This window comes from Sciurus carolinensis, chromosome 15 (assembly GCF_902686445.1).
Source record: "Sciurus carolinensis chromosome 15, mSciCar1.2, whole genome shotgun sequence".
Lineage (NCBI taxonomy): Eukaryota > Metazoa > Chordata > Mammalia > Rodentia > Sciuridae > Sciurus > Sciurus carolinensis.
The window spans coordinates 826,393-837,510 of NC_062227.1; the positions used below are offsets into that span (position 1 = coordinate 826,393).

Genomic DNA, 11,118 nt, shown 5'->3' on the forward strand with positions numbered 1-11,118 from the left:
ACTGGGATTCCAGGCGTGTGCCATGGTACCCAGCTAAACTGGCATCTCTTGCTCTTCTCCTCTTGCCCACCCCTTTGGAGCAAAGGCCCTCCGGATGCCGGTGCTGTGCCGTTGGAATTCAGACCTCCAGAGCCGTGAGAGGAGCGCCCTTTGTAGCTTACCCAATCTGTGACAGTCGGCTGTGACAGTGGACAGGGCCAAGGCAGGTTCCCTGGGCTCAGACAAGACATAGAGTGATGTCGGTCTCTCAGCCCCGACCGTGACACCCCACTGCAAGTGGAGCCGATCCCAGCCCTGTGAGCCCTGGTGGACCCCAGCCTCCCCCGCACCCCGTCCCTGGACGGCGGGGGGGCCCTGCCCCATAGGAAGCCCACCCCCACTGTGCCTGCCTGGCCTGGTGCCAGCTGGCTCCAGAGGCAACACAAAGAGACTTGCCCTCTCCAAGTGTCCCGGAGTTGGGCAGCCAAGGTCAAATAGCACACGTCAGGTGGTACAGGTTTTGCACTGAACAAGGTGAGTCTGCTCTTGTTCTCTGCAGTCGTGTTGGTAGCACAAGACCCCAGGGATCATCAGGTCTTGCCATGGAGGGTCAGAAAAGAAGCGAGAGCCGCATGACCGCCCTTCAGTTGCGTGGTGTGCGTCTCCACGGCGTCAGGTGTTTCCAGGCTGGGCTGCTGACCCTGGAGCTCGAGTGGGGCCGGGGCGTGGCGGGGTCGGTGTGGGCTGCGGCCGGGCCAAGACCTGTGGGCTGCCGTGTTCGGGTCTGGCACCCGGCACGGCTGGTCTGGGAGTCTCCTGGGAGCAGTTTCTGCCTCTCTCGTTTCTTCCCTCGGGGTCGAGGTGGAGGTCACCGTCCTGGCTGCCTACGAAGACCTTTCCCCAAGCCGCTCTGAGGTGCGGAAGGCTGCGCCTAAACGCCTGGGCGGGTCCCTCTCTGCAGCGTGGCCCCCGCCTCTGTCCATGGGTCGGGTGCCCGCCGAAGGCCACGCTCCCTGAGGGTGAAGACGCGCCTGGCCTTCCCAGCAGGCTCGGCCTGCCCACGCTGGACACCATCCCCCACCGAAGGGCCGAGAGATCTGTGGGCCTGCCGCCCGCTCTGCTCTGCTCCGCGTGGGTCGAACCCCTCCCTGGGGCACCCCAGTCAGTTCGGCCACCTGTCCCGCTTCCCTCTGAAGGTGGGCATCAGTCGCCTGGGCAGAGAGCAGGTCCTTAAGCTGAGCGGAGGCCGGGCCTCAAGCCTCTGTCGCCAAGATGACTCTCCACTCACCCGCACCTTACAGAGCAGCTCAGAGTTTCACACGGTGATCACACGGGAGGGTTTAAACGTCATCCTGGAGGCCGGCCACGGTCGGAGCGGGACCACGTGTAAGGAGCAAAATTGAATGTGTGACATTCTGTGTGCTGTGTGACTTGCAAAAAGTAACTTGAGTGCTCTGTGCTGTGATGAGGTAATGATGTGGTGTTGCCCCAAGATAAGATTGACGTTGCCCCAACTTGGAGACATGTGCAACTGACCCTGAGTAAGATAACTTCCCTCGGATCAAGACCGGCTGGCAGGGTCTGATAAAAAGGGTTTAAAAGGACTCAGGATGAGCCTAGCTCCAGTCCCTGTTTTACACCAGTGACCACCAGTGTTGTGCCCAGCCTGAATGGGACTCACTGACTTGCTCGTTGCTTGATGGACCACCCATCATCCTGCCCGTGGCCGAGACGTTCCTGTGGAAGTGACCACGGAGCTGCCCGTGTGCATCCTGCCTGAGACGTCTCCGCCCGGCCTGCCTGCCGTGACCTTGCCGCCCTCCTTCGCCGTCCAACCGTCCTCGCCCATCAGGACTCTGGCTGGAGGGCGGGAGCTCCCCAGCGAGATCTCCTGAGCTGTCTTCCTGACTGACCTCTGGGAGCCGCTGCCCTTCGACTCAAGACCCGTCACACAGGGCTGGACCTTAGGAACGGGGCTCAGTAAGGAGTGGGTCTTGCTTATTCGGGGCTTATGATAATTTAGTGATTAAGTTGTGTGTGACATGGAGTGACTAAGTTAGAATAACTATAACAGTTGTGTGATCAGCATCAAATCAAAGCCGATTGATTTTGGACCAAATTTACTCTCATTGACTCCTCCTTGCCGCTGGTGACACCAAGCTCCCAGCTCTGTCCTGGTCCTCAGGAGGACCGTCCACTCTCCTGAGTGACCTAGGACCTAGGACTTTGTCCAGGGGCCACGCCTCCTGCTCCAGACAGGCCCTAACTAGTCCAGAGGGCGGGCGGCGAGAGTCTGGCTTCCAGCCTCCAACGGCAGCACGACTTCCAGCAGGGCTCTCCTTAGAATGTCCCGCAAGACGTCCCGTGCTGAATGACACTTGTTCATTAAGTGGGCTTGTTCATTATCATGGGCTGTTCATTAAGTTTCCCTGCCCATTGCCCATCCATTAAGAACCCAAAGAGTCTGAATCTGTATAGAAAAATATTTTTATTATTCCACAGGAAATTCTTGGGTGCTTTGGTACCTGTAATAATAATAATCAAGCCCTAAGTGGTATACATCTCTTTAACACATACATTTTCAATACGGTAAGAAAAAGGAATGATTCGCAGACTGACTCCATTTTAAATCATTTCCCCATTGACGTGGACCCTGGCAAGTGTTGGCACTGTGACTTTCATGACTGGTGTTGTGAATGGCGGGCGCTGTGGAGAGACATTCTCGGAATCAGGAGTTGGTACACGGATCTGTCTCCAGGAGCGAAATCTGTCAGAGAAAATGGGTGGATTTAACCACATAATAACTAAAGCACCTATATCTGGCCCCCCAAGTGCCATCAAGAAAATTAAAAGACACGGTGAGAGGGAACTATGCCACGGGCAGCCACAGGGAATCATGATTAATCAGGCACAGTAAGGAGATCAACATGGACGTGCCCCTCCAGAACCGTCCAGCGGAGGCCCCGGCGTGGAGATGCACAGAGGAGGCCGGACTGACACGGGACACAGACCACCTCGACTGAGGGAATACGGACTGAGACACCACCTCCCTCAAACTGCACTTAGCACCCTGTGGGTGTTTATAAATGGCACCAGCCTCGCTTGAAAGCACGTGGGCCATGTCTACCCAGAGGCTTTAAGAGGTCTACCAGTTGATCAAAGGATTTCGTTTTCAGAAATCCCTCCTAAGAAGAAAATGGAGAAGATGTGAAAGGCCGATCCGCAGGTGTGTCCACGCGAGTGGAGAGCGCTCCGTGACCTCCGCAGGGCCCCGGCCAGCGCTGTTGGCCGTAAGAGAAAGGCCGGGGAGTTGGGGGGCAGGCTGAAGCACTAAGGGAGAGGCCCGGGAGTCGGGGGGCAGGCTGAAGCGCGAGCCCCGCTTCAGGATAAAAGCCCGGGACCAGGTTAACACTGACCGCTCTGCGTGAGGCCCAGGAGGAAGCCTCAGGGCGCGGGGAGAACTGAGAGAGGAAGGCGGCCTCCTTGCCCTCCCGACCTTGGTCTCAGGGGCTAGGCACCCTCGCCAGCAGGGGCACAGAACATACCGAGTGGACAAGATGACAAGAACAGCATCCCTTTGGGGGCGATCATCTGGTTTCAAAATACCTATACGTACGTAGAAAGACGACAGGGGGTGCTGGCGCCATGCACGACCGAAAAGCCGTCACCCTGAAGGTGGCCCCACGGGGGACGTGGCTTTCTCTCTGCTTGTCTGTTTCCTGATTCCTCTTAGGGATGCATATTCTATCTGGAATGATAGAACCCACAATTTAGGCCAGCGGATCGTGTTGAAAACCGGCCTGTGCTGTCCTTGGTATGGCGGAGACCCGTTTCCCCTCGGGCTGGATCCCGCCTCCTTCTCCTGTGTCTCTCTGTGCCACAAGGGCTGGGAACACGGAGCCACCCTGCCTTGACTCCCGTGCAGCTGGGCCCCGGTGGAAACCAGGTCCACCACAGGTGACCCTGCTCCAGAAGAGGCCACCACCTGCCTGTGCCCCCTTCCTGTGGGCCGGGGCGCGGCTCCCGGGTTCATTTCTAGCTCTGATCCAGGAGGGCCTGGAGGCCTGGCCGGCTCCCCTCTGCTGGCCTGCCCTCCTGCTGTCCCCAAGCTGGCAGCTCACAGCACTCCAGGGCTCATCCCTGAACACATGGCCCAGGTGGGGCCTCTCTAGCATGACTGCCTAAAGCACCCTAGCCCTAAAAGGGCTTGTCGTTTCTGACTGACGCGTGGGCTTTGGGTCATTGGGAGACATGCTTTTGCTGAAGGAAAACGTGCACGTTCTGAGAAGTAGAAAGAACGTTATTCAGAGCATCAGTATTTCCAGTTGCTCAGACTCTGTTTGAGTTGCAGAAGGAAGAACGAAGGTGGTTGCAATAGACCTGAACTGCCGCCAGCTCGCGGGACATGTGACGTGCGATGGAGCAGACTTCTCCACCGTCAAGAGACGTGCAGGTGAAACCTAGCTTACGCTTTTTCTAAGACGGATCAGCTCTTCTCGGGGCCTTCTCTCATGGAGTCGGGGAGGGATGGGGAGGAGCAGGGACCCTGAGCTAAACGTGCCCGTGGGTGGAATTTCAGCTTCGAGAACACTTTTCCATGGTGGCAGCATAGGGCTCCTCCCTTTCCCCATAGAGTGGGGGAGCCCAGGACCCAGCCTCTTGCTGGTCTCCCACGAGAAGCTGCTGGTCTTCCACAGCCCCCAGATTGAGAAGGACAAGGACCACCATCCCGTCAAGGGCAGTAGCGGCTGCTACTCCTCACGAGTGGAGCTGGGATCTGGGCCTCGCCTCTGACTGCGGCCCTGTTCTTCCTCCAGGTGTCACCTCGGCCCACCCTGATGCGTGCAGGGTCCCCCAGCTCCTGCCCGCCTTCAGCAGGCTGCCCTGGCTCTGAGTCCCCTCCTCTGCTGGCGTGGATGTGGGCTCCCGGCCTTCCAGGTGCAGCACGAGGCAGATGCCCCCTGCCATGGGCAGTTCGGTGGGGACTGCTGGGAGGTCTTCCAAGTGCGCCTACCAGCACCTGCCGCCGTCTCAACCTGGGGAGGAGAGGCGGGGACACAGCTGTCTTTCTGCTTCCTGCTTAGGGATCACTTCTGTTATGGTCTTTGCCCTCCCTGGAGGTGGGACCCTGTTCCAAACAGGGTTCAAGGAGCCAGATTCATGTAGCAAGGATCAAAGTTCAAGGACCCTGCCCAACCCGCCTTGTTTCCCTGTGGCGCGGGGAACTGAACCCCGGCCCTGTGCATTTAGGCGAGAGCTCTGCCACTGAGCTGACCCCAGCCCTTTGTCCTTTTTCACACCGACAAAATCTACTCACGAGGTTGCTCTGCTGTGGGTAAGTGTCCCCCAAAGGCCCGTGTGTGAAAGGCCTGGATCCCACCTGTAACACTGTTGGGAAGTGGTGGCTCCTTTAAGAGGCGGGGCCTCGCCCAGGTTCCCTGGTACCATGGAGTCCTGCCACCCTGTCCCCTTGCTGTCTCTGCTTTCTGGCTGCCCTGAGGTGAGCCACTTGCTCCTGCCCCGGTGTTCTGTCTCAGCACAGGTCCAAAAGCAACAGGCCACGGACCCTCGCCTGAAACTTCCAGAACTGAGCAGGACGAGCCTGTCTCTCGAGGTGGATGAGTTGATCATCTCCCTGTCGTCACAGGAAGGTGACAGGTGCGGAATCTCCCGGAACCCTGTCTGGGTCTTCTCTCCTGACACTGAAGAGGAACAGTTTGCCGTCGATCCCCTCCTCTGCTTAGAAATCGTCCCGAGCAGCGAGGGGGCCTATCGCTGTGGAAGCGCGTTGCTTTCCGGGGGGAAGATGTCTTCTTGTCCCTCAAAGCATCACTTCAGAAAGGCCCACAGTTCTTCGCCCAGGGCTCCCCAGGGGGCGCGGAAAGCTCTGCTGGGTGGTGTGAGGAGGCCGATGGAAGCAGGAGCTCTTCCCCAGAAAGGATCAGTGTCGTCAGGAAACGTGAGACTGTGGAGGCCGAGGCCTCCCTGCCTCCGTTCCACCTGGACAGAACGTAGGACGCTGTGGAAGCTCAGAGGTTGGGCCACGGCCACCAGGTGTCTTGAAGCTCCGTAGGCAATCTGGACTGCCCTCTGCATTTCTGAGGGAGATGAGGATCTGCGCAAAGCGCATGTTGAGATAGCAGAATCCCCTCGCCGCGTGTCCCCTTGGCCTGGGCGTGTGTGCGGAGTGCGGGGGAACAGCTTGAACGGGTGCAAGAGCCACACCCGAGGGAGCATGGACGGCAGTCTGCACTGGGGAGCAGACCAGCCCTCCCACGGGGCTGTGCCTTCCCGGGGAGGTGGGAGGTCGGCACCTGGGACGTGCCTGCCAGGAGGGTGCCGGCGGGACGGGTGGAGCGGGAGCAGGGAAGGCTGTGTCTGCCGTGTGCACCTGGAACAGCCTCACATGACCATGAGGCAACACGCTGGCCACAGCCACGGGTGCTGCTGTGCCTTGGATGTGGCTTGTCCTCCAAAGGCTCTTGGGTCGGAAGCTTGGCCCAGCGTGGTGGTGTCCTCCCAAACAGAGCCCGTGGGAGTTGGTTGGCCATTGAGGTGCTGCCTGCAGAAGAGCAAGGCAGCTCTCCTGGGACCCCGCGTTAGTTCTCGTGAGACAGTTGTCACCAAAGAGCAACTCTGGCTCCTCCTCCTGCTCTGGCTTCCTGCCCACCATGGGCTTCTCCCTCTTGCCTGTGCCCCTACCATTGTGATGCCATCCACCATGGGGCTCTTACCAGAGCTGAGCTGATGGGCATCACACCCTTGAGCCCCCAAAACGGTGAGCCAGATGAATCTCTTTTCTTTATAAAATACCCCACCTCAGGTATTTTGTTATAGTAACAGAAAAACAGGTTAATACAACGGGTGAGTCATAAAGGGAAAACTGAAGTTGGACAATCCTGGACAGAGATCTTAGGAAAGTTGATTCACACCACCCACACTGGACAGGACGTTGGGCAGTGAGTAGCCCTGAGTCATAGTTCAGAGTGTGGACTTGGAACTTGCCCTCCACCCTAGGTCTGTGACCTTGAGCAAGCCACGTGCTGCAAGGCTGTTCCCTCCTTTGTAAAGTGCTGATCATAATGGTACTTACCTCAGTGGCCTGCTACAGGGCCCAGCCCTGCGCGCCAGCCGACAGGGAGCTCTTGGTTGTCACTGTGGGGAACCTGAGTGGGAAAACCAACGGTAGAATGCTGCCTGAGCAGAGGTGGCCCCTCGCATTTCGATGCTCGCTTGGATAGGTGGGGGAAAGGCCACGTGAAGGGTCAGGAGAGGGTGTGGACAGGAGCTGGAAATGGAAAGTGTTCCCACCAGAGCCTCAGAAGAACCACAAATGAGACTGGACAACCCAGAGGAAGCCACTGAAGATGCCGCCACAGGTAAGGGGGACAGAGGGCTGCCCGGGGACTCGGGGACTGGGGAGGAGGTGGCAGTGTTGAACCAAGAGAGAGTGGTCACTAAAACAAAAGAAGTGTGTAAGAGGTCAGTGGTCACATGCCGCTTGGCTTTCTGTTGACTGATGTCACTGAATCACACCTCAGTCAGCAGGCCGCACTTGGACCTCTGAGAACACTCTGGCCTTCTTAGGGCAGACGGTCAAAACGCTATTATTTCTTCTCTGACATTTTAATTTAATGTTCTGCTTTTTTTGTTCAGAAAGACCCTTACAGGTTTTGACCAACAAGGTGACTCTTCTGGTCCCAGAGTTCTTGAACACAGTCCAGGCCAAAGAGAAGACCTTTGTCCCTGTGGTCAGCAACACACTCCACCTGCCCTCAGAGAGGTCTCAGGTCCTGCAGCAGGGCAGTGACCTCCCCAAGTTCTCAGCAAACCCCCCCGAGTCTGTTCAGGGCACTGTCTCCAAGACCACAGCAAAAACTGTGCCCCCCAAACAGGGGAACGTTCCCAAGTCCCCGGCAGACCCGGTCCAGCCCAAGCAGGGCAGCGCCCCCAAGCTCTTGGCAAAAGCTATGCAGCTCAAACACAGGAACACCCCCAAGAGTTCAGCCATCAGCCCAGAGTCCCAGCAGGGCAGCAGTGTGAAGACCTTGGAGAAGAGCACACAGTCCAAGAAGGGAGACTCCCCCAAGTCCCTAGACGAAGCCATCCAGGCCAGGGTGGGCACTGTCCCCAAGTCCTTAAATGTAGCCATCCAGGCCAGGGTGGGAAAGGCCCCCAAGACCTTAAATGAAGTCATGCAGCCCAGGGTGGACAGTGTCCCCAAGTCTGCAGAGGAGACCATGCAGCCCAGGGCGGGCAGTGTCCCCAAGTCTTCAGAGGAGACCATGCAGCCCAGGGCGGGCAGTGTCCCCAAGTCTGCAGAGGAGACCATGCAGCCCAGGGCGGGCAGTGTCCCCAAGTCTGCAGAGGAGACCATGCAGCCCAGGGCGGGCAGTGTCCCCAAGTCTGCAGAGGAGACCATGCAGCCCAGGGCGGGCAGTGTCCCCAAGTCTGCAGAGGAGACCATGCAGCCCAGGGTGGGCAGTGTCCCCAAGTCTTCAGAGGAGACCATGCAGCCCAAAGAGGGTGACGTCCCCGTGTCCCCAGAGGAGCAGCCCATCCTGCTCGTGGAAGGCGAAACCCTGGAGCTAGAGGAGCAGGCACAGGAGCTCCTGCACGTGGACTTGGTCAAAGAGATCTTGAGCCCGGAGGACTTCCGGGAGGCGCTCACGACGGCCGGGGAGCAGCTGGTGGTGGTGGAGTTCTCGGCCATGTGGTGTGGGCCTTGCAGGGGCATCCGGCCGCTCTTCCATGCCCTGTCGCTGAAGCACAAGGACGTGTTGTTCCTGGAGGTGGACATAGACATCTGCGAGGAACTGGTGAAAGAGTGCGAGGTCTTCTCTCTCCCGACCTTCCAGTTTTATAAGAAAGCAGAGAAGGTGGGCGAGTTCAGTGGTGCTCTTATAGAAAGACTGGAGGCAACCATCGCAGAATTAAAGTGACCCTATATTTCAGGAACACTGTAAAGAGTTGGCGGCTTGTGGTTTTGTTGTGTTTTATTGACAAAAAAAGACCAGGTGTAACCAAAGCGTATGTCCGAATGGCACTGCTTCTAAGTCACGAATGTCACGCCTTCCAAAGCTCAAAGCATCGACGCACACCCACTGCTTCTGCTGCTGGGGGGGGAGGGTGAAAAGAGAAGTCTCGCAGGTGGACAGCCAGAGTCCCCCTGTCCCCTCGTTTTCAATCCCAGTTTTATTCTTCCAATTTGCCTTTCAAAATTCTGCTCACTTTTTGCAGCAACATTGAAAACGTAGATAACTCTTCGGTACAAGAATACGACTGAAAGGCAAGAGGAAAGATCTTTCTCATGAACTCACATACCTTTGGGGATTCTGATAAAATGCTTTTGGAAATACAGAGTTTAAAAGACTCAGATGTCTTAGGTGGTCACATGTCTCATGCTGAGACTGCCGCGGAGCTGCCCGCAGACTTAGGCTGCTTCCAGATTTCAGGCCCGGGCTCTTTTTACTAATCCATGCTTAAAAATCTGAGACAGAACTCAAAACTTCAGGTTTCTCAGAGTCTTAAGTTCCCTAACCCTCCGTGTCACTATGACATCAATGCCCTGGTGGCAAAGTTCCTGCCTTGTCTCCCTGGTTACTGGTTCCTGATTTCCACTCCCAGGTGTCTCCAAGCCCAAAGGCCCAGGTCTGGAGCACAGGTGGCGGCTGGGCCCCGAGTGACTGGTAATTTTTTTAAACAGCTTCATCGAGGTATGACTGACTACCAGGAGCTGCTCACGTAGAACATGGGCAGCTGGCAAGTCTGGCCAGCCTTGTCCTGACACCTGACACCTCCAGAGGCTGCTGTGGGTTTCTTTGCTTTTTGCTCTTTTCTGTAACACTGACCCGAGATCTGCCCTCTTAGCCAAGTCCCAGGTGGCGGACACCACGCCGTCCACTGCGGGCCAGTGGCCTTACCTTGCGAAACTGAGCTCTGTCCCGGGTCACCCCGTTTCTCCTTGCCCCGCCCAGCAGCCACTGTTCTCTTTTCTGCTGCTCCACATATTTTTTAAAAAATATGACTTTGTTGCCAACATCTTAAAGATCAGGATTTCCTTTAAAATCTAAATGTTTAACTTTTCTTGAAAAATGCACAGATCTGGCAATCAGAGGCTTGCTTTACCGAGCTAATCCTGGGGACTGAGGGGCAGCTCCCTCCTGGAGGGGACCTGCACCCGGCCTCGGTCACAGAGCTGTGGGCTTCTTCGTTTAACCAGCTGGGTGCCAACCTCTGAGGAAGAGTCCAGTGGTGCTACCCATTGCCTGGCCGTGCACCGCAGAGACACCTCAGGGTTAGGCCTCCTGCACTTCACTAACAGCTGTCCCCTAACGGGAAACCAATGCCCTTGACACTTGGTCTTTGTTCCAAAAAAGATTTGGAATGATCTTCAAATAGTGCTAAAGATAAGGCCAATGAACTAGTAAGAGGAGATGAGAACCATTAAATGAATACTGTGTCCACCTGAGGGCTGGTGTAACTGCTCGGATTGAGGGACACTTTGTTCTGCGCTTCTTGACCATCGGGAAAGAAGACACGTTCAATAGTACCCAGATGTCATTACCTGGAACCAGCCAGCTTCGGAAGGTGGATGAGGAGTCCAGTTTTTCCTTGACTAGATTCCTGGATGAAATTTCTCACCTGAGTCCTTCAGTGTGAAACATGGAACGGTGGAGGATGTGCTTGATAATCCATCCAGAACCGTGGTTACCTGACCATTCCTGGCCCTAATCTTAAGGAAAAGGGAAACCCATGATGGCAAAGCTCTTCTCAGGGGGAGGATTCCAGATTCAGGGGTCCAAGCGCAGCTTCCGTATGGTCACGTAAATGGCCTCTGGCTGCTGGAGACCGCATCCTGTCTGCTCTCTTTCTGGGGAGGGAACGTCCTCTGACTTTGCACTCTGATTTATTCCTGTTTCCCCTCAAAGAAGACCCGCTTTCTTATGTTTCTATCAGCTCAGACACACGGGCCCAGACCTTCAGGAGTTTGTCCCACTCAGGCTACCATAGTCCTCTCTGACCTCTTAGTGAGCCCACACCTTTAAACCATGTAACCTGAAGGATCAGGGACCCCCAAATAGACACCATTGACTTACACCAAGCAATGACTTTCTGGAACCCTAGTATCAAACTCAT

General features: G+C 56.5%; 1 protein-coding gene across 1 annotated transcript; it reads left to right on the top strand.

Annotated features, from left to right (window-relative positions):
• The first annotated feature begins 6,631 nt into the window (after window positions 1–6,631).
• Window positions 6,632–8,921, top strand: Txndc2 (thioredoxin domain containing 2). Its single transcript, XM_047526770.1, has 2 exons — window positions 6,632–7,358; window positions 7,636–8,921. The coding sequence occupies exons 1-2, from the start codon at window positions 7,274–7,276 to the stop codon at window positions 8,919–8,921; spliced, it is 1,371 nt and encodes a 456-aa protein (XP_047382726.1). The 5' UTR covers window positions 6,632–7,273.
• The last annotated feature ends 2,197 nt before the right edge of the window (window positions 8,922–11,118 follow it).

Excerpts from the sequence above, each read along its gene's own strand:
- Txndc2 (XM_047526770.1), top strand. The coding sequence starts at position 7,274 with ATGGAAAGTGTTCCCACCAGAGCCTCAGAAGAACCACAAATGAGACTG. Across the intron at positions 7,359-7,635 it reads CACTGAAGATGCCGCCACAG|AAAGACCCTTACAGGTTTTG; the intron begins GTAAGGGGGACA and ends TTTTTTGTTCAG.